The 24,007-nt window shown below is 44.2% G+C and overlaps 1 protein-coding gene across 18 annotated transcripts in view; it reads right to left on the reverse strand.

The window, feature by feature from the left end:
- Positions 1 to 24,007, reverse strand: part of RERE (arginine-glutamic acid dipeptide repeats) — a 1,190,399-nt gene that overhangs the window by 603,565 nt on the left and 562,827 nt on the right. For all 18 annotated transcript variants that reach the window (XM_085609712.1, XM_085609701.1, XM_085609709.1 and 15 more), the window contains one exon: positions 9,255 to 9,350. In XM_085609712.1, coding sequence (XP_085465838.1) covers positions 9,255 to 9,350 — 96 coding nt within the window. The remainder of the gene's footprint in view (positions 1 to 9,254; positions 9,351 to 24,007) is intronic.

The following is a 24,007-nucleotide window of genomic DNA, read 5'->3' on the forward strand; positions in this document are numbered from 1 at the left end:
CATCTTTAAAGCGCAATTCTGATATATTTTTCAATTTCCACCAAAAACTTTAGTATTGGCACAGAAAACATTTTTCCAAAAATATGTATATCAAATGTTTTTGTATCAGTAAATCCAATCTATTTCAAGAAGAGCCAGTAGAGATCATGCAGGTTCTGCGGAGTCCAGAGCACTAGCACAAACCTGCTACTGAACACAGCACCATGTGCACCACCAAACTTCAAAACTATAACCACCCATTTAAGGGTGTTGGTTGACAAATACAAATTGTATAGCAGTTGGTCGCTGGGAGTATTGACTGGATTATGGTAATGTACCCCCCAAACGGCACTTCAGGTACATGAGATTTCCTGCAGCTAATGTATTTCACTAGTACGCGTTTGAGGGTGAATGCTTCTGCGAGGCATTCTTTGGTACTCGACTGCCCCTCTTGGCCCATGCAGAAAGACCTAGAGCAATTTAAGGGCCTTTTGCAGAAGTCTCGCACTACTCAGTGGACCATGGCTCCTTCTCCATGATAGACCAGGTCTTCACACTGAGCTAACGCTCGCATCGATTTTGTGATGTTATGGTTTTGGCCAGATGAATAAGTGACCACTCTCCAATGTGGACTGTCCTAAGCACTCAAAGATATAAAATAACAAATGGATGGAAAAAATAGACGACTGGGAGTTACGAGATAAAAAAAATTATAGACAAAGGGGAAGCCACCAACAGCTAGTTCACAGACTCTAAACTCCGATTTGACACTGTTGGAGGAGAAAAAGACAGCTGTTTGGGGAAAAGTGGCATCTTGGGTAATCGTGAGAATGGCTTCAGGCTACTACCGAGATGGTAAAGCTCCTGGTGCTGGAGAGAGGGTACCACTGTGAATCTAGAACTGCTCAGACATCAAACAGATTAAGAAGCAAGAATTCCAGGCTTCAATATACAACTAATGGGAGACTTATTTTGCATCTCACAAGCAGCTGTACAAAGTAGGAAGCAAAACTGTTAGCCTCGTTTGGGAAATGAGAATAGAATAACTGGTGGATTGAATACATTAAAGATGCTGATATTAATAAGGTTACAAGGAATGCTGAGAACTCAGGTGTTCTGCACATATTTTCACTCGTTCCATGAGGGTAAATCTGAAAGTATTTGTAAGACTTGTTGAGTTCCCTCACTATCTGCAATTGAAATAATGAAACTTGATGAAGACCGGACCGAAAGTTAAACAGACAATTACACAGATCCAGACAGCGTTGCTGGTCCCAACTGGCTCTAGGTTGAATTTAATCAGCGCCTATCTGGCAAATTATGGGACTCATGGTAGGGATGTTTCAGAAGACAGGGAGACTAGGATTGCCCCATTAACTATGACTGCCTAAAGCAGTACTAATAAACAAGGAAGGTAAAAGCGAACGTGAACGGACCTTAGATAGGCTCTTACCACGCTTGAAGGTCCTGTCAAGAATGTATGCCAAAGGGAAGTTCCAGACAGAAATTTACAAGACTATATGGCTGTAAGGAACAAACGGTGATGGAGCCAGAGGGGGTTGTGTCACTAGACTAAGGCTAACATGTTTAATTCTATCAAATAAGCACACGTTTGGGGATCTAAAAAAAAATATATGATTTGGACCGACCATCCAATCTTGGATACGGGTGCTCTATACTTAACCAGTAGCTAGGTGAGGGTCAATGGGATGCTGTCAGACACCTTCACTATTAGTAGACATACGGGACACTTCCCTACTTCTATTTCCCTTGAGACTCAAACCCCCAGCTAACTGGTTTGGAGGGGCAGGGGGTGTAATTAGATGCAATGCTACTTGGCACGCTATATCATCGCTGCTGACCTGTCCATAGATAAAGTATTTGGTAGCAGCTCTAATTTCAACATTAGCTAGAAGAAATCAGTGCTATATCTACTAATGGAGTGGAACCCAAGACTTTACTTTCAGTATTGCCCTTTCAAAACTGAACCGAGGCAAGCTGCTTTTCTGAGGAGTATACATATTATATACACAAACACACATGCAAAAAAAGACAAAATAGAACAACTCTGGGTAGTTCAAGTTTATGTGGAGATCAGCTACTGTATAGGTCATCCTACAATAGCAGCAACATACTAAATCTGCTCACCTCAAATGTGTTTTTCTAGCAAAATATTTACGCATAAGATTAGAACAGCGCCATCCACTCCTGAATGGCCAAGTGGAGCTGAAATATATGCTAAAATGGCAACCTTTTTGGCCAAGTAGGTCTGGGAACCCAAGTAGGGGATAGACTGTTCTAGCTCCCTGCTTCTTAAACCACAGATTTTCCATAAAAAGAAAACGTGCAACAGAGCCTTCACTGGTATCACCCCGAAAATATGGAATTCTCTGATTCCGGAAATCTGTTTGATTCAGTCTACCGCCTCCTTCAAAAAAGAAGTGAAAATACTTCTGATGAACAAGTTCTTGCCCCAAGATCTCTCCTGTTGCTTTCACGAACTTATCGATGACTGACTCATTTTCTGACCAGACCATTTTAACACCAACTTACTATGGAGGTCAAACTTATCAACCTGTTAATCTTTGTTTGTACCTTTTTCATATTTGTTGACTGTTTCTCTTGTTTGCAACTTACCTTGTTCGTCCTGTAATGTAAAGATCGGATACCCTCAAGGGTCATGTTCGCGCTATAGAAAACTTTATATAAAAAAGAAAAATGTTTTTTTTTTTTTAACTCCTGGACATAACCGAAAATAGCAAAAAAAAAAAATCATGGTCCTTAATCTCCCCAAAAATCTCTTCCGACTGGATGCACCATGCATTATCTTCCTGGGCAATGCTACATGCAATCTATAGACCAAGACTATTCTGGTCACTCCAGATTTAAGAAGACCACAAATTGAGGGGCCTTTCTACCGCAGAAGCGGGATATGTAGCACAGGTAAGTCTCTCTAGTTTGTTTCAACCTTCTTTGCTGAACGCAGCGATAAAGTATCTCCATGACAAGGAAGCAATAACTACAGGAGTTTCTTTAGCAATGTGTTTCTGGTGGAGAAGAGGGACAGGGAGCCAACGGCCCGTCACAGGTACCCGAGTTCAATGGGTGGCCGGTGTTCCATCACTTCAAAATTGAAGGGACCCACCTCCTTAGGGACCTTTTGAGGTCTGAGGACCGAGACCAGTCTGGCCATCAAGACCGCATTCCTCACAATTCCGGTGTACCCGCCCCATCGCAGATTCCTGGAGTTCATATAGGGTCTAGTACCTAGGCTCCTAAGACAATCATTAAATCAACCAAGGAGGTACTGTTCCTGTCAAGATGAAAGAGGGAACAGAAATAGGGGGAGGATGACTCAAAACAGAGGGAACAAAAGGAAATCCTACAGATTGTTTGTTGTCTTCACACGCTGGGGGTGTCATGCTTCATCATTGGGCATTGCTCCTCGTCGGACTGGTGCTCCAATGCCCTACGGGCCCCAAGAAGTATCACTTTAGCAGACACTTTTGTCGTTTATGCTGTATGATGGAGGGTGTCAAAGTGTGGAGTGGTAGTATGTAAAGGAGTGAGGAAAGAATGGAGTAAAACTGTCTGTGAGATTCCAAATAGATATTTTAATGTGATGGTAGCCAATAGCCAATAGGTATCGCTTTTGGGACCTTATAAGTATTTAGTTATGCAGCACAATATCCGTGGTGCAACAACATCAACTGTAGCATGCCTAAACACTTATAAGGTCCCAAAGGTGAGACCTATTGGCTATGTCAGCAAATTTACAAATAACGATTCTCACGGATCAAATAAAATATGCTGGGTGTATATTTTGAAAGATCAACAAGCCCAGCCATAATTGTGTCAGGCTAGCAGTCATTGTCCAAGTCAATCACCCATTTTAACCTCTGTGCATATTAATTCAGAAAGGCGACACATTTGCAATAAGGCATGCGGAAGTCGGTGTTCTACAAAAAAGTCCAAACAGAAATCCTTAATGCCCCTTCAAATTCAGCTGCATTTAGACGCTGACCAGCATAGCTCGGGAATGATGAAACATAGCACCTTGGTTGGTGAGCTTGCTGCCCAGGTCTGAAACAAAACACGGAATATGTGTTTCCAGTCAGCTTTAGAGCCCCTCCCCCCAAAAATTAAGACTCGCTTTCACAAAGTACAAAATGACCCTTTGGTTATGAAGTAGACATCCGCTTTCCCTACTGCATTTATTTCTATTTAAGAATGGAAGTAGCGTTTAATCGAAAGTGTCAGAGTGCTTTTACTTTTTAGAATATTCGTTCTGCCCAGTGCCTCAACTGCGGTCGCCATCATAAGAATTCTTGTTTGACAGGCATTAAGTCAGTAGAATCATGATCTGCGGCCATTTCCGAAGAAGCGAAGACAGAGCGGAGGGGTGGTGCAGAACCAGAAAGTGAAAGTCTCCCGAGTGGCGGCATCTCGATAACAGAAGATACTTTTATTTCTTCAAAACTGTCGTCATTCTGCCAAAGTCCTGCTTGCTCTGGTGAACACTGCCTTCAACAGCACTCAGCTGTATCAATCTTCTCAACTTAAGGACCAGTTTGAACACGAGCAGCAAGGCAGCACAAAAAGAGAAATGGAGACACCCAAAACGTGCATCCTAAAAGGGGTCGGGGGTGGCAACGGTGGGAACGGATGAGGTAAGCTCGCGAGTGGTGCGCGCGCGCTTGGGAGAGCGAGCAGCCCATTTGTTTTCAGTTATCGCGCCTGCGTCTGGACACAATAATTGAAAACAGATGTGGCCTGTGCGCGTAACCGCAAGTCTTAGGTCGTGGGCGGTTACATTGGCTGGGAAAGGCGGGACATGCACCCGCCTTTACCCACTTGCGTGCGGTCTTTTAAGAAAAACGCACGCAAAGGCCAATGGAATGTCAGGACTTCGAGCACAAGCTTGCTCTCTCGTGCACGAAGTGCAGGTCAGCTCCAAGAGGCCGTATCCTTAGAGCAGCGCATGCGCGCTGCGCTAAGGCTCGACCTAAAAATGGTTGGGTCTACTGTAGGGGTGTAATAAGCCCAAGGAGCTGTGAATGTACTGGTGCAGTATAATCAGGTCAGAATGTGTTGTGCATAACAGTATAAAGTGGATCCACAGCACTTCAAGGCCAATAAAAGGGGGTGGGAACCTACCCCACACCTATGTTGTGATGTGTACTGTAGGTATTCCTCAAAGGTAAAATATCTGTTATAAATGTATGATCATCCAACCTGAAAGTAGAAATAGTAGAAGAAAAACAAGTAAAATTAAGAACAGCATATCTAGTATGATATGTCATTGGGAACAATGTCCTCGACACGCTGACAAACTGTCTCCAACGGCAGACCTGCACATGCGGTGGTTGGCACTCAGTGGTTGCCAAATTGTGAGGTCACTGCAAACAGACATACAGGATACAGTGGTTAGGTGAACAGAAAAAAACACATACAACATGTAAAAAAAAGAAATACCAGTGCAGGAGTCATACATTGAACCGCTGTGTGACTCACACTTCTGAGAATGGGATCTTACACTATGAATCAATCAAATTCATCCCAGTAGTTGCAGCCTTGGCTTGAGTGAATGGAGCATTTAATCTTTCAGGTGGCTTAAGTAGTGCATACCAGATTGTAATGCAGTGCACTATCCACATAGAGATGGGTCTTTTCAGTATGTATTGCCTTGCCTTTCTTTACAGCTGAGAAGCCCACTAGGAGTTGATCATCCTCCTATGGCCTCTGGTATGATCTATTTAGAACCCGAGGGCTCTCTTGGGGTCCAAACAATGGAGTTTCTCCTCTTTCGAGGGATGAAGCAGGGCAAAGAATGCTGGAAGGTTGAAAACGTGTCAGATATGGCAAGGTTTTAGCACTTTTGGCAGAAATGCAGCTCAAATTCTTAACACCAGTTTGTGTGGAGAAAATGCGGTGTTGGACAGCTGGGCACATTAGAAAAGTGTCACAACGAAGGGTTTCAGTAGAAACATATGCTGTAAACTTTGAAGAAATCTCATCATAACAAGTGATTTAAACAAAGAGGGCTGATACAGCAACCTCAAAAAATACAAAAGAGTCAACAAATGGCCTTTATATGTTCCAAACGCAAACCCTTGCTAGGCCAACAACAAAAACACTTCAGGCAGTTTAGCTTGAAGCGGGTCAACAATGGCAAGTGACGCTCCCTACCTGCCTAATCCTTAGCAACTACATGACATAGGCCAGTCTATCTTGATATTCCTCAGAACTCTAGCCAGGATGGTAGAGATTAAAAGGCATCCAGGCAGATGAAAAGATGGCCTTTTTGGGAACTTCATTGTGTACAAATGCTGACATCGCGTGTTCTCTGCAGTGGTGAAAAAGGCAGGGGGAAAAAAAAAAAAAAGAAAATCGAGCCAGTGCTCTACCCAAGGATGGAAAACGACATGTGCCACCTCTGGTTAACTGCCATTCAAGATTCACTAGGTGTAAGAGTTTGTTGGCCCTGGGGCTTGAAGATCCCACCAGGTGGTTCACAACCAGAAAAACGTGGTGGTGAGACAGCCACTTACAGAGGCAAATAGTGTCCTGGCACAGGGTCCATGACCTCACCTACGATGCTTATTGCAGTACCATAATTATTGCAGTACTATATGGACTCTCCGGGGGAAGGAACAAAGCTGTACGGTATCCAGGATGGCTCAGATAAAAGAAAGTCTTCAAAAGAATCAAGTTGATTGTGAACCCCCAACGATGTTACACTGTTCGCCATCGCCTGGAGTAGGTCTATGACTGAGTCCATCAACAGCCAGTCATCGAGGTTGGGGAAGACTGGCAAACTCAACCTCTGAAGGGCTGCGTCCACCACCATCACTTTTCTTAAGACCTGCGGGCAAAGGTAAGGCCAAAAAGGAGCTATGAAAACTGAAGCTGTTCCTGGCCCACGGTGAATTGCAGAGAACACCTGAGGGCCTGCACGATGGTAACATGGAAATATGTGTCTTTCAGGTACAACACACCCATCCAGTCTCTAGTATCTAGGGCAAAAAAAACTTGGGCCAGTGTGATCATCTTGACTTTGTCCTTCCACAGGAAAGCATTTAGAAGGCAGAGATTTAAAACAGGATAAGTCCACAGTCCTTCAGCACAAGAAAGTAGCAGGAGTAACACCCACTTCTGAGGCCAGAACTCTATCTATGGGTCCTTTGGTCAAAAGTGCCTGTATTTCTGGTTAGAAAACAGACATGTGAAACATACACAGCCACATTGATAAGGGGTGGAAGGTACGGCGGGGTAGTTAAAATTGGAAGGGCTTAGGCCCATTGGAAATTTTGAGGAACCATGCATCCAAAGAGATGTTTCAGCAATCGAGGAAATATCTGATCCTGCCCCCGAAATGGTGGGTGGATGTCAAAAAGGACACACTAAAGTAGGTATGCAGTTGTGGTTGCCGGAGGGGTTCAGGACTGAGTTGCACACTGCCTGAATGCGGTCTCTGGGACATGCAGCCTCTGCCATGAAATGCCTGAAGTTTGTTGTGCCAGCTGCAGGATCTGGCACTAGAGATATTGAAAACCTCGGATATATCCCCAAAAGGGGTGAAACAGTTGGGGAAAAATGGATGGTAGATATAGAAAACCCCAAAGAAAACAATGTGGAGCAACATTCTTTCAAGCATTTCAGGTCTAAGTCTTTTTCACCGAAGAGGCAAGAGCCATCAAATGACATGTCTATTAAAGATGCCTAGATATCCCCTGAGAAGCCCACAAAGATCATGCAGTCATGGCGTAGAAGCAATAAGCTTGTGCCCACTGTCCAACCCACTCAATCTGTTGTGTCCTGTCTAGGCCAGCCCAAGTAACACATTTTGCAGAATCCGGCCGTCCTGCATGGTTTGGTCTAAACACTCCCATATGTCCTCTGGAACTGCTGGAAAGATTTGACCTACCATGCCCCACAAAACGTATGTAGCACCCAAAGAGGCAGCTGGAATTGACAGATCGCTTTGGATTGAGTTTGGATTGGCTGTCAGGAGGGATCTTAGGGGAGGCATTAGGGTTTAGTCTGCTGTTAAACAGCTCTACAACCAAACTTTCCGGTGTTTGGGGCCATTATGAGGATAATAAAGAGTGAGGCTATGACAGTGGTATTTCAATATTCAAAGCAATAGAGGGCACTTAGAAATCTCAATGATTTTGATCAACCTGCCTGTGATATTCAAGTCCAGAGTCTCCACTTGACTATTAATGAAAAAGAATGGCGCAATACCTGCATTTTAGACAAGGCCAACTTTATAATACATTGCACTGTTACGGGGTATGCCTGCCCATGTCAGACGTATGGTAGACAATGTCTAAATCCATAAAGTGTCTGTAGTATATCTGAAAAGAACATGCTTTAATAGGAGTATAGTGGAATGAAGGGTTAAGAGTCAAACTCCCATTTCTAAATGTAACTGAGAACCCAAGACACCTTTTTGATAGGGTAGTTTTCCATGATCAACTTTCAACAAGGTCCGCCATAACTTTTGTTGTTACAACCTGTAGGTTGGCAGAATTTACAGCATTCCTTTAAGCCTTTCTGTTTCTGAAAACCTTTACAAGCTGATGACATACTTATAAAGTCTCTACAGCTTTTAACATTAAGCTTCCTAAGAAAGGATACAGACAATTACCATCATGAAAATCTTTAACAAACGTCAATAAAAAAAACTGAAAATATATCAATTTAAGCCCCAAAATGACAAATTAAATTCTCAATGGTGCTCGGTGATTTCATTAAACCCATTCAAGCACAGAGATAGATCAATTTTCAACTATTTGAAAGCATGGGAATATAAAGCCTTCGAAAACAGGCTGAATGTTGTGAAACAAATTAGCTTAGACCAACAAGATTGAGATTCCATTTGAACAATTTTGCATTTGGTTACTGAAGCCTCTTTTTTACGAACCTATATGTAGGAAAGAAAAACTATGCAATCTGTTACAAACAAATGGTCAGATGAAAAAGGATTCATCACTATATTTGCAAAAAAATGCAAAAGGTTTTTGGGAAATCTTGGAACAAATTCTAATAAAACTGATTATATCATTCACAATTTAATATCAGTAATATTTTCTTCGGTGTCCCAAACTGAATCATCCACAATTTATCTATATTTGTTTGGGTGTCCCAAACTTAAATCTTCAAATATCTACTATTGAATAATGAATGGATACTTAATCATATTAAATTTAGATACGTGTTTCAGAACCTACCGACAATTCCTTAACTAATTTTTAAAAAGCATTGCTTACTGAATCAAGAGGGCTGTTATCATTTCCAGGAACAGCAGGTGTAGCATCGTTGAGGGGTTTGCACCCTGAAGTTGCCCCTGGTTTATTTTGTGGTATCTGTAAAATAGATGATTTTATAAGTTAATCTTACAGGTAAACATCCATCTGTCAGTGAAAGGCTTACACAAAGACAAAGCATGTAAGAAGGTTTTTTTCCATAAGTGACTTTTTCCCTAAATTAAATTAAAACACCAACCTATAAGTTATCTATTTTTGAGAACTGCTTTTACATACTAAGCACTGAGTGCACAGATATAGACAAGACATTTTCTAGTGTATCACATTAGTATAATGTACCATGTAAAGAATTTCTTAATTTAATGATTGTGTCTGTAAAACATACATCATTATAATGGGAAACTCTCACATAGAACAAACATTAATACGCATTCCAAAATATGAATATACAGAATAAATTAATGTTTGATTCTAACAACCTCAATTGTGTGCAAGCATCCCAGGTTTAGTTTGGAGTACTTTACAGGACCAAATTATTTTCAGGTCTCCAACAACATTCTAGTACTGATCAAAAATCCAATGCATGAAAATCCTTGACCAATGTATTCAACAAAGAAGTTTGAAAAGAAAAATAAGAAGGCCTTAAAATCAAAGTGAAATAGTCAATCAGCCAATTTTCTATCAATGGGATGATTGCAAGATTGTGTTAGCTGCCACTCAATAGTCTTGACGCCTGTTGTAATATGATCTCAACATACCTGATACAGTTGCTTTACTGTGGTATAGTAAGGATACAGTTCTTACACATCAATTCGCTTTTGTCTTTACTTACTGCATAACCATAATTGAAAAGCATGTTTTCTGGCTTTGATCTTGGTTTAGGGAGTCCTATAGGAACTTTTTTGGAATAGTGTACTAGCCACATAAATTGTAGGCAGTCCATAAACAAACCATGATTTCAGCTCATGTGTCTTTTCAATTTTTTTTTTTTTACTTATTCCATTTTTAACTTTATCATTAAGCAAGAGTGAATGTCCGTCCACTGCTTAGTCATAAAAGTTCTTATAGCTTCCAGAGTTGAAAATTATTCATGAAGCGCAAATCTGAATTATTCCTGATCCTATGCTGCAGGTAATGAAGATTAACATGACCTGAAGACGACCTGTTATTCCTGAAATATGGGAGCCTTTAGGATTTATTTTTTTTGGAAATGTTTAAATTAGTCCTGGCCACTTGCTATACGTATTTAAAAAAAAATTGTATAGTGATTGTTATTTTTGATTTGTGTTTTGGTATCATTAGAGAAGTAATTTAGCTTGGGTAGACACTGGTAATCCGGGCCCAATTTTTCGGGACGACCTTTTTATAAATGGCTGATGTATTGTAATTATGATGTAATATTTCAGGAACCATGAGACCTATATTCTTGATTTTGGTGTCAAAACAAAGGTTTTTGTGGGCTAAGTTGTCTTATAGAGACAGAAAATAACTCCTTAGATCAACCCTTCCACCATTTTCCAAAATGGCAACCCTATAAAGATATGTTTTAGCCATCATTTTGGTAATTTATTTCAATATTGTTTTTGTTTCAGGTTTTCCGTTGATTCAAATTCGTAAACATAAGCGAACCAGGAGGAGCAGAGGAGCTTTACCTCCTGACAGTGTTGCTAACTACAAAATCTAAGGTCTCCTTCAACAAAGAAAAATGTGTCATATGCCAAACTAATCCGAAAGAAAAGTTAACCTCAACTGTGGCTGGACAGAAGAGTTCAAGATGCTGCAGAAATACAGCAAGATGAAGTTCACAAAAGATTGAAACTGAAGGGTGAAGAGGATCAAATATTTTATCATTGTAACAAATAAACAATGTAAAAAAGCCTAAAAAAGGTTTGTCAGCAGGCCTTGAAAAATCTTGAAAATGCTACTTGACGGGGGCGTGGCTTGATCCGCCATCATGGCGGACGCAGCTTAGCGAAGCTCCGTTCACCCTCGCCATAATTGTTTAATTATCCGCCAATATCCTGTTCAGAGACAACTCACCAAGCTTCACCGTTTCCCCGAATGGTCCTGAGCACGGCGATGCCATCGGCTTAGCGATCAGCTGAGCGGCTGCGGTGATCTCTATCCTCCTAAGTGCGGATCGCTGCTCCGGCTGTTGCGAGATTGAGGTGAAGGCCCTGTGTCCGCTGCCCAGCGACCAGGACCCTGGTGCAGAGGTGCCTGACGCTCCCGACGAGCCGCTCCCAGGGAGAAGAGCCGTGCGAGGAGCCCGGCCGGATCGTCGTGTCCCCCCCCCCCCCCCCCCCCGGCCTCGCAGCCACCATCTTGCCGGTGAGGTCTGGGGTGCGGCGGCACCGATCGCTGTGGGCACTGTGAGGCGACAGCAGAGTGGCTGCAGGACTGGTGTTTTTAGGGGTCGGTCCGCGGCCCCAGATGGTGAGTGGCCCGCCGTCCTCCCCTCTTCTCCTGTGACCGGCGTGGGATTGGCCGAGCCCCGAGGCCGACTGCGGGGATATCAGCACGCATTGGCGCCTTGGGGACAATCTTTCGTACTGTTGGGCTCACTAGTTGGAGACGGCCCTGGACTGCTACGCGAGGGCTTCAGGGGGGCTGTAATTGTGACTGGGCGGGCTCACGCGTCCCTCTATCCTTGAGCCTGCGCGACCTACGTGTATTAATTTACTGCCCAGAGGCCTGTGTGAGGCCCCCCCGGATCTGGGGTGCTTGCATAGTGCGTGGGACCAGGCGGGGAAATGCTTCCCCCTCTGTGGCCTATACTTCCCCCTCGGACTGATCCCCTGGTCGCGCCACACGCATTTCAGGACTGTCTCTCCCCGGCCTTGGTCCTCCTGGTTCCACCTAGAGGGGCGGCCGCCCGCTCGGTGAGGTGAGCTCCTCGCCCCCGGTCCGCTACACGGCCCGCGGTCGCGCATCGGGGTGGGCAAGGGCAGGCAGGGTGGGGCCGGCCCCAAGCAGGGCACCATAGACCAGTTTACCACAGCCGTCAGGGGTGCCACGGGTGGAGATGGGGGCAGCTCGGCTCCAGATAACGCTGCCCACCAATCAGCAATCAACAATGCCCGTGATATGTTGGACGCGAAAATCGGCGCGGTGGGGTCCGATGTATCCTTTTTATGCCAGGATCTCCGTAAGGCAGTAGACCGGATCACCAAGGTGGAAACGAGGGTCTCGACGGTGGAAGATTCAGTAACCTCACTTCAAAAGAAAGTCAACAAGCTGACTGTCGTCACACAGGAGCTGGCCGCACCCAGAGGAATAACCTGTGCTTCGTGGGCCTGGCCGAAGGCTGCGAAGGAATATCCATGACGAACTTTATCACAAAGTGGCTCAAAGATATCCTCCCTCCTGATCTGCTATCCTCTGCCTTCATAGTAGAGTGGGCGCACAGAGCCCTGCCGGGGAAGCCTCCTCCGGGTGAGGCCCCAAGGCCTGTTATCGCCAAGATCATGAACTACGCCGACAAGGATGCTATTCTGCTCTTCGCCAGGACACAAAGACTGCTTCATATATGAATCCAGCCGCATTTTGGTCTTTCCCGACTACACACGTCTGGTCCAGCAACAACGCCAATCTTTCATGGCCGCAAAGCACAGACTTAGAAAATTGAATATACAATATATGCTGTTATATCCAGAACGATTGTGGGTAATCTATAACTCTAAGTCATATTTCTTAGATACCCCAGAGGCGGTCTTTGCATGGTCTTTGCATGGTCTGATGAGTGCCCACAGTTCCGAGCAAGCTTCCTGTCAGCCTTGGAATCAGACACCTCCCACAGTTCCAGAACTCAGCGGCCGCATCGCAATAAGTCCCAGAAGCGAAGAGGCCCGGGGCCAGATAGAGTTTCGCCAAGTCCTGAGCGACTTTCCTGATGGCTCCAGACTGCTCCACTGCTCCAATAATGTTTCATAGACAACGCGTATATTAGAATTCTGTTTTAGTGATGTCGTCCTCTGAGTGGGCGTGGGACCCGCTTTACGGGCTGCTAGGCCCAGATTGCTTTGCACTCTCCATTTCCTTAGGTTGAAAGGGTGGGATGGGAACCTTTGGTGTGGTATCCAAGGGCCTCCCGTTAGGGGTCCCCTGCCATCTACACCGCGACAGATGCTCCTTGTTTCTGGTAGTGTCGGGTGGGGGGATCCGTCTTTCGGACATGTTGGATTATTTTGTTTATGTATAGTTAACTCATGCAGATGGTACACCCAGATGCATATTGTCTCCTATGCAGATCCACTTGCTCTCTACATCTTTTTCCTAGAGCCCAATGACGTCTGGTGAGGCACATCCCCTAGGAGACCTAACAGTGGTCTCCTGGAATGTTCGGGGATTATTAAACAAGGTGAAAAGGGGGGCTACCTTGCGACAGGCAAAGAGGTATGGACCAGACATCCTACTCCTGCAGGAAACCCATTTATGGGCACGAAGGCCCCATGCCTCGCCCGCTTTGGATTGCATTACATCCATCATGCAGGGTTTACAAGAGGCTCCAGGGGGGTGACAGTTCTTATACACCGCAGAGTCCAGTTCCAATATATAGCACATAGAGCAGATCCCGGGGGCCGATTCCTTTTTGTCACAGGCAAGGTACACGGTAAGCAGATCACCGTAGGGAGCATATATGCCCCTCAACCTCTGGGTGCCAATTTTATCGACAACTTATTGGGGGTCTGGGGATCCCTCCCGGCTGGCTTGACTCTGATGGGGGGCGACTGGAACGACACCATGGGGCCTTCTGATAGACAACGCACCTTGGACTCCCCTGTTACACATGGTCCGACCAAACTGTTTACCTTGGCGACGACATTAGACTGGGCAGACGTATGGCGCAAATTTCACCCTACAGAACAGGACTACACATCTGTCTGCGGTCCATGGGTAAGAGTCCCGGTTGGATTACTTTTTTGTTCCCCGGGTTTTTCTCCATAGATTCTCTCAGGTGCAACACCGGCCTCGTGGTTTCTCCGACCATTCCCCAGTCATGATGCGCTTCCACACGTGCTCACGCAGGCCTACTTTTCGCTGGCGTATGTCCCCTTGGCACCTCCGCAGCCCGGCCTATCTGGAAATGCTCAATGCAACGATCACTACATACTTAGCTGACAATGGCCCCTCCGCCCCCTCGAACACAACCCTCTGGGAGGCCCTCAAGCCAACCGTCCAGGGTTCCGACATTAGCTACCACACACAGGAGAACGTAAGCGCCGCAAACACCTAGATACCCTGGAAACGCGCCAGGCGACCCGGTCTGCCCAACTCGGTGCCAATTCTTGCCCCGGTATTCGCCGTAATATGCTCCTCGCACAACAAGAACTGCGTCAATACCTCCTGGGAGAAGCCAAGGAGATCTGGGAGGCATCTCAACATTGGATATATCAGTGGGGGGATAAGTCAAGCAAAATGCTCCATAGACTGTGCCAAACAGATGGCGCCCGGCCGCCACGCCTACGATCCAAGGTCCAGATGGGTCCATGTACACGGCGCCGATGGATGTGGCAGACGAATTTGCGAGACACTTCGCATCTCTTTATGCCCGCAAGGAGCAGATCTCTGCCGCACTTATAGCGGAGTTTCTCACAGACATCCCGTCTCGCCAGCTCCCAGATTCAGTGCGGGAGACCCTGGAGGCACCCATTGCCTTAGAGGAACTATCCGGCGCGCTCAGTGCGATCCAGCCGGGTCGCGCCTCAGGCCCCAATGGGTTCCCCATGGAATTCTTTGGTCTCACATGACCCTACTAGGGCCTCACTTGTTGGTGACCATCACGGACACAACTGACCTGGGAAGTCTGCCCTGGGACTGGCGACATGCGGAAATAGTGCTTTTTCTTAAACCTGGCAGACCCCCTGAGGTCCCATCCTCCTATCGCCCCATCTCCCTAATTAATTTTGAACCCAAGTTGGTGGGGAAAGTCTTGGCTGATTGCCTTCGGGGGTGCATCACCGATCTGATTCACCCCGATCCGTCGGGCTTTATGCCGCAGAGGGCTACGAGGCATAAGATCAGACGTGTGAACAATGCCATCGCAGCAGCCCCTACTCTAGGCCGCTCCTAGCAGATATTGACAAGGCGTTTGACTCCTTAAGCTGGGTCTATCTTTTTCAGCTGCTTGAAGCGGTCAACTTTGGGCCCCGCTTTCTGGCGTACATACGTCAGTTGTATACGAACCTGACGGCGTCAGTCTGAATTGGTGGACACCGCTATTGCCCGATCCAAAGGGGTACACGCCAGGGCTGCCCGCAATCTCCATTGTTGTTCGCCCTGGCAGTTGAGCCCCTGGCGGCCTGGGTGAGAAGCGACCCGGTGCTCCGGGGGTTCGATTGGTCCCGCTCACGGTCAGACCGTATAGCTCTATACTTGGACGACGTCCTTTTTTTCATGACAGACCTGTGGTACTCCGGACCCCGCATCCTAGAAAACCTTCGGGTATTTGGTAGCACCACCGGTCTTCACACAAATCCCGCCAAATCCGTTCTCTTCCCGGTGTGTGGACACCACGGCCGTGAAACATGGGTCGCGCAACTGTCCCGGGCCACAGATGGGTTCAAATATCTGGGGATTTACATCTCCCAAAGCCCCAAAATCTCTTGGGCACACAATATCACCCCATAAACGGCTATCCTCAAGAATGAGACGGTGGTATGGTCTGTTCTCCCATTGCCCTGTATGGGCGTTCGGCCATTTTTAAGATGGTGTCCTTGCCTCGGATTTTGTATCGTCTCCAAAATTATACAGCTATAAGAGGCTAGATCATCTACCGCCGGCTAGCAGACAAGCTATACAGCTGTGGCGGGCCAAGACCAGGCAGATAGGAGACTAACTCGACAAACCCCACTATGGCAGGGCACATGTCTCAAGAATGCGACAACGCTGAGTGGGTTTCGTGGTTGGGACCTGGTGGGGATCTCGACCCTAGGCGATGTTATGAAGGGCGTCACATTAAAATCATTTCAACAATTACAAACTGAGTTCAGCCTTCATAGGTCACAATTTTACAAATGTTTACAGCTCTGACACGCACTCTCCCCTCAGATCCATAATATGAAAACCCTCCCGGAGCTCCAGCCCTTGGAGGGCCGTCTATTAATGGGGGACCTCGGATTGCATAAAATCAGGCAAATGTATCAAACACTGATGACACCCCCCCACCACTTTGGACAAGACCCGACTGGCCTGGCAGGCTGACATCCCTGAATTGACGAATGACGACTAGGCTGAGGCGATTGCCAGCCCTAGAGGCGCGGCTGTCTCCACACGCTACTGAGTCATCTAGTTTAAATATCTGCACCGAGTTTACTACACTAGGGTACGTCTGTGGCGAATGGGGGTAATTCAGTCCCCAGTGTGCTTGCGGTGTGTCAGCGAGGAGGGGTCCTTCTTCCATACCGTGTGGACCTGCACTGCAACCCTTTTGGAACAGGATTCGTTCATGCCTCAATGAGGTATTGGGGTGGGTGCTTCCACTAGACGCACAGCTGTTTCTCTTACACTCCACAGATGACATTGGGGGGAATTGCTATAAACAACATCTAATGTTCCTTGCCCTCACCATCGCCAAAAGAGACATAGCGCAGTGTTGGAAGGCATCATCTCTCCCGACTATAGGTAAATGGAAGGCCGCACTAAACAAGTGTATAGGGGCGGAGATCGCTGTTTTTGAAGCTCGGGGCTGCCCCCGGAAACACCGTAAGATATGGACACGATAGGAGACATATCAGGGAATAGACTTGCCCCTCCCAGCCTGAGGATGACTCAAAGGCTGCCCCTCGACCCCCGCCCTACAATGCTCCAAACCTTATTGTATGCTTATAACATTGTCTTATTGGGATGACTCTAGAAAACTTGCTGCATCAAGTACTGAATATGGGGATTTGACCACTGTCTGCATACTGTTCTTAATTTTCATTGACCTGCATGTTTGGCAGGGATAGTTTATTTTAGTGGTAACGGTTATTGCTGCATCGTTGTCCAAATGCTCATATATGCCACTGTGGGGCTTCGGCCCAATATATTGAAAAATGACCAAATAAAATTTGTTGTTAAAAAAAAAAATGCTACTTGATCTGCAGGTCTAGTGACTTAAATAATCTACGCGACCTAATTAGAATGCTATTGAACCATAAACTGGTGTCAAATTAAGTGATCTGGGCAAGTATTTTAATTCACTGAGATGCAATTCCCTTCTTTATCACACATGAGACCACCTTCAAATGTGCGCGTTTAGCATGTCTGATGTACAGAAAACTCTTGTTTGGTTTCCTAGACTAACCTATTGCTCCGTATACAATACAAATCTAGACACATATAGGATAAACATTACCAATGACTTGCCTCAGTTAATTAACCGCATTGTCATCAGTGCAGGGACAGGAATGTTTCTCAACTCATGTTTAAGAATGGTCACTTTTAATAAATGCATAACTAAAGCATAAAGTAGCAGCACACAGTCATTTGAATTGAGAAAATTTACATTGAAATCCCCACAGGTTCCCGTTGACATGTGGTTTTAAAACTATATAGTGTACAATGTCTGAAAATCAAGCTTCTGAGAAAGCAACCACCACCAAACGCAATGCCCATCCGCTTAGAAGATTGATGGCTACCCCTTGGCCACCTCCAACAGCTGATCAGAAAGAAGAGTATCGTCAATGTGTTTGTTATATGTGGTTTAGTCAGAACAAGGGCCAAAGGGATTGACGAAAGAACAAAGTACTTATTATGCGAGCCTCAAAGGGCAAACGTTTTTATCTGCAGATAGTTTCTTTCAAGTTTTCAGCCAAGTGAATAGCTGTTCTAAACAGCGCGGTGAATGTATTTGCAGAAGATTTGTATGTCCACCCAAACTGCAAGCGTGCATACAGTCGAAAATATGAATGTACAATGACCTCCCAGTGACAACATAACCGTCAGCCTTCAGTTAAGTTTGTACTCCTTGAAAAAGCAAATTAGTTTTAAAGCCACTCTTGATTGCTGGCTACGGGTTCACACTCCGTGAGATCAGAGAAATAATGGTCACATTGATGAAACTGTATTGATCCATATCAATGAAATTAAGTTTTTACTGGTGAGAATGTGCAATGACAGAATTAGTTTTTCTCAGTCTAACAAAAATAATGAGCCACTTATGGTGTTCTCTGCTGCTTTGACTACTGAAGTTCCTGCTGCCAAAATAAGATCACAGGATCAGCAAGAACCATTTTAAGAAACGTCCTGAAAGATTTAGATTTTGGACTTAATGACAAATGTTGTGATGCCCCAGAGCACCAAAGATTATGGGAGGCAACAAGAATGTCGGACGTCTTAAATTTTTTACATCCTTGTTTAATATCAGCAAAGCAAAACTGTTACAAACTAAAGTTTTGAGTTCAGAACAGAAGCAAACATTGATGATGGCTTGATGATGGTTTTGAAGATATAAGCTAGTAACAGGCTATGAATAAAGGCCTGTTTTCATTTACGTTTTTACTAGGAAAATATTTTTAAAAATCCACACACTCACTATTTTTCTTAACTATAGCCAATGCTTCCAGAACACAGTTATTAAAAGAGGCACACACCCTACTACAACTTTCTTGATTTAGTTACATGAAATGCCTCAGTAGGTTAGAGTGATCTCTGAACTTCTCAAAGTCTGGGGATTACTATGTTTTTTAACAACTCCATTTTACAATTTCAACAAAGGAAATACATTATCATTACTGTACCATCCGCATAGTCTGTTAAGGGTTCACTGTTGATTACATTATAATAAAAAATTTAGAGAGCAAAATAAGTATTCAATCTTACTGTAAGGCCCCTAATTAGATATTTTGCTGTTACAGAAGACAAGTGACTACGATGACACTGGGGATATGTGAGAAATCTCAAAGCGCTTCATGTGCTGCTTCAAGGATATTCTCTCGGCCAATCGCACTATGAAGGGCAAATAAACGCCACTACGGTACAGAGTGGCAGGGAAGACCTACGCCTTCCGTACTCGGGAGGTGCTACTAGAAATATACAAGTTTACTTTATTTTGACTGTGACTCAATCTGGAATCAGCAGACAGAATAAGCACACAAGACGAGACATATGCAAAATGTATACAGCCATGAAGAACTAGTAGGGTGACAAACCCGAAGACGAAACACGTGTTGGCTGATGTGAGGATTTTTTATATCACCAGAATAAAGTGAAGACTGAATAAAAAGATGACGATCAGACGACTAGTTCTTTACTTCTTGTTGGACATTATTGGTGTATGTGCTCAGGGCACTGGTTAATGAGGGCAAATAAATAGCATATTTAAAATTATACAATTTCAAATTTCTGATATTGAAGAAGTGGAACGGAAATATTTTTGTACTATAAGCTCCAACACTGTGGTGCTGGTTGATGTTTTATGTACGAGGACAGTCGACTTACTGAAAAGTGACAACACCAATAGCAATACTATAAAACAATGTACCTATAAAGGACAAAACACTGACGACAACATATTGAAAACAATTTTATGAAAAGTAGATCTGCAGCAGAAAACATTCAAGTAATGCGATTCTAAAAGTGCAACATATTTTATTTTTCTGTGTCCTTTGCACTGTGCATTTCTAACTCTAAAAAGGACTCAAAGAGCCTTCTTGGTTGTCAATAGAAAAGATATTGAGCTTAATGTACATTGTTCGGGGAGCGTGCATTTTCTAGAGTGGTCTACATGAGCAGTATTTTGACACTTCATGTTTAAGCCGAAGGTAACAACGCATGGGAGAAGTACCAATTGCCACACTAGAGAAAAAGGCAACAAGAAATCCATTAACTTTCAAGAACCTCTGTGTACAGTTCCAGGCTCCCAAATTGAAATGCTATTGTTTGTTGATCTCTCTACCTCACAAGGAGCTCTTCTCTGCAAAAAAGTAAGCACATTTCTGACCTCAGAAACAAAACACTAAGCCAAACGTCTGTTCAATTAGTGTGCAAGAGGTGACACTCAAAGGGGAGAATCTATTCAGCTGACCAAACAGTCAATGCACCATACAGCACTCTAATATAAGAAAGTATGCAGCACGGGTTGCCATTTTCTGAGAAAGATGTGTATGAGTGTGCAGCAAAGATGAACAATTTTCTCCAGCTGTTTCAATACCACAAAAACATGCAGCTAGGCAATGAGAAAGCTAAATGGGTATGTACGCCGCAGCGGCTTGGGAGTACCACTCCATTGTACACCAAGGTCTAATTGCGCATTCTGTATTCCACGTTGCCCCAAAAGCAATCGGCAAAGAGGGTACAACGGCTGTATAGAGAGAAGTATGAACTCTCCTAGTCAACAGGCCTCTACTCAATAAAAAGGCACTTAAGTTTATAAACATTGGGAAAGTCAAACTCTCCCTTTTAGTTTGAGTCCTCAAGAAAACATTAAGAAAAGCCTTGTCCAGTAAAAAAAAAAAAAAAAAAAAGGATTACTTTCCATGTGCAACGAATTTAAGAGAATTGCATATGTAATAATTTAGAGTACTCTTCAGATGTAAAATAGTCCCTCATGCACTACAAAGTAAGCACTATCTAGGAGGTGACATGGTAAAGTATGAGGTGAGAGAAATAAGAATCTGAACTTCAATAAAGACCACACTATATTTTAAAGAGTTTGGAATCAAGGGTTTTGGAGACACCTACACTATCAAGCCAGAGCTAAAAGCCCTCACTAAAAGGCAAAATAGCGTGCAGAGGTGTATCTATGATTCAATGGAGTCTGGTTGCTGTCAGACAAAGACTGCAGGCTTTGCAGATTGCTTCCAAGAGTGTACAACAATACCAGCTTCTGCAACAGAAACCCTCCCATTCAGAAAAATAAACCATTTTAAAGATCACACTGGCAAAGAAAGTTTGTAGAAGGTTTATTTCCACAGCTAAACAGCACAACATTGAGGCTGTAGCAGCCTTTCAACTGCCCTCCTCTCTGGCTCGCTGCAACATTCCAAATCCCTCAAGGGGAACATACCACTGTATTAGAATTCTACGGGGAGAACAAGGAAGTAAAATTAGGGGGGAAAAGGGATACTACAGCAAACTTCCCAGGTACAAGTTCCCAAAGGGGAAAAGGTAAAAGGAACAAAAGTCCATCTGATGGAAACAAGTGGGTGTCTAAAAATACCAGGACTAAATCTTTGAATTTCTTGGGTGCTTGTCTCTTTTTATACCATCATATATCCAGGAAAGGGACTATCTCACTAGCGTTCGTGGATTAGTTGTTCTTGAGTTCACTCAGGGACTACTAAACTTGAAATAAGAAGAAATGGGCCATGCTCCAGGACTGCCCATTTTCCAAACTCATCAAATTTTCCCATTCGCACTATCTCAAAAGGTGAAAAGAAGGCTGAAAGAATGCTCTTGAGTTTTGATTCTTTTGACATGCACAACATCACAATTTTCCATCCCAAGTTCTCCCTCTCCCTTCAGTGCATTGTACCAATTACTATACATGGTCTAGTGACTATGTATTTTATCCATGATATTTTTCTTGTCCACTTCTACTTGATATTTTAGCCTTAATCTTGGAAAAGCAAACACGAGTCTGAGTTGCCTCCCTTTAAGAAATGTGAAAGATGAAACCCTTCGTACAGAATGGAGAATGGTGTGATCTGCCTACAACATGCACTACAATGCCACTTTACCCTGAATGCCTTTCACCAAGGTCTACCTTATGGTTTAACCTTTCTATCAATCTGTTTGCTCTGGGGAAATTCAAATCAGTCTTTTGTTGACAAATGGAGATTAAAATGACTGAATTTTGAGCCCGCACTCAGATTTAGTGACAGGAAAAAACAAAAACACACAACAAGGAGGTGTTAAGGAGCCAAGAAGCAATAGGTTATATAAACCCTGGTTCATAAAAAGCCCTGGAATCACAGTTTCTATTAGCAGCTTTGTCAAGGATCCTAAGGTATACATTGTAAGTGATTTTATTGTAGCGTAAGAGTGTGACTAAGCATTGCCGTCTGATTTCCACAGTACAATTTTATGCTACACCATGCAAGTTTATGCACATGAATAATTAAAACAAGTAGGGTCCGATGGAATCCCTCAGACCTGGGAAGGGTGGAGAGATCCTTTCTGAATGAAAGGCGAAGGGATATGTACTCCCACTGAAATAATCCTAACTCAAAATTAGTATCCTATGAATAAACGATCAAGGGAAAAGAGGAAATAAGCCATATACTTCCACCGCACTCAGAGTTGGGAAGAGGGAGAACCTCTTTTTATTTACAACCTTCACCCACATTAGAGGTGGCATGCTTTTTTATCGGGTTCACCTTGACTCCTAGAGGACATGGTGGGGTCAACTGTATTCCAGGGAGCACTTAGAACACAACTTTCTTTTTTTTTTTTTTTTTTACATTTAAAATAAAAAAAACAGAACTCATCCCCAGGTATCCCTTTATTAGTAGGGAAAAATTATGGGACGGGGCAATAAGGATATTGTGGTACTATGACACGAATATAAAAACGGCAGCATGTGTCTGCCCTATTCTACTGGCCCATTTGGGTAAGGGGCATCCGTCAGGGAGGTACTAGAGAAGAGATCCCCCAGTAACGTCGCCATGCAATTGTTATGAAAGCGAACGTGTGGTGCCAAAGAAATACTTCGGCATACAAACAAACATAAAAAGAAGTACTTGCTGTATTTGAGGAATTTTCCTGTAAACAATAGTACAAGAGACAATAACATGGTTAAGTTCTCATTTCGCTTGATCATTTTTGATCAAAATCAACCACAAGATGACTGGTATATGAATTTTGAAATATTTTTTAAACTTATTTTCATATCCCAGTTCCGGGATTTGTCTTGAGTTCAATGCCTAGACAGTATCAAGTATTTTTGCAGTGTTGGACACGAAGAATGTGGTACCAAAGGGATTTATACATAAAGAAAGGTACAGTACTGAAACATAGCAGAAAGGTGCTCATTAAGAATTATAGTGCAGCGACATGCATGTTGAGATATTATAGTTTGAATCTATACATAGTACGGCAGAGTATATTCGGATGTGCACCCGGTTAACCTACCCTAGCTACAAATAAGAATTACTTATCAGGGGGCGGTGGGAGCAGGCCTTGTAGTCACACTCTACTTTTGAAATCAAGGTAAAAGAAAGGAAGAGTGAGCCACAGAGCGAGAACGCTACCGTAGTCAAATTCAATTTTTTTTTAAAGTGTCTTGTCGGCTCCTCTCGTGTTGAAAGAAGGGGCAGGGAAAGGGAGGTAACACTCACTAATCCAAGGATACCAACCCGGTGGCAAACCTTAACAAAGCTAATGGACCGGCTTTGAGGGTAAGTTTCCCAGCCGCAGTGGTCCAGAATGGACAAGGGAAAGCGTGCTGGGTCCAGCCGCACACAAGAGGTTAGGCAGAACAGATGTGGGCAGGGGCGACAAAGCAAACTCTGGCAGCAAAAGACCACAGTAGCTTCTTGCACCTAGAGGAGGGCCTCCAGATTGCACCAGCAGACGCGAGGGATAGCATGGAGCAGCAAGATAAGGCAACGGCACAGACCGCACAAGGAGACCGCAAGATGGACAGCCTGCTCTAAAACGCGACAGAAGCAAGCTTTAAGATGAGAAAGAAGCACTTTTAACGTCGAGCCTGGGCAGCGCATGCACTGCTCTGCGTGGCATGTTGATTTAGAATATTACTTGAAGCTCCGCCCATATTTTTCATTGGCTTGTCTTTGTCCTTTGTAAAATGATGTGCCCTCGGTCCACGCCAA

This window comes from Triturus cristatus, chromosome 1_2 (assembly GCF_964204655.1).
Source record: "Triturus cristatus chromosome 1_2, aTriCri1.1, whole genome shotgun sequence".
Taxonomy (NCBI): Eukaryota; Metazoa; Chordata; class Amphibia; order Caudata; family Salamandridae; genus Triturus; species Triturus cristatus.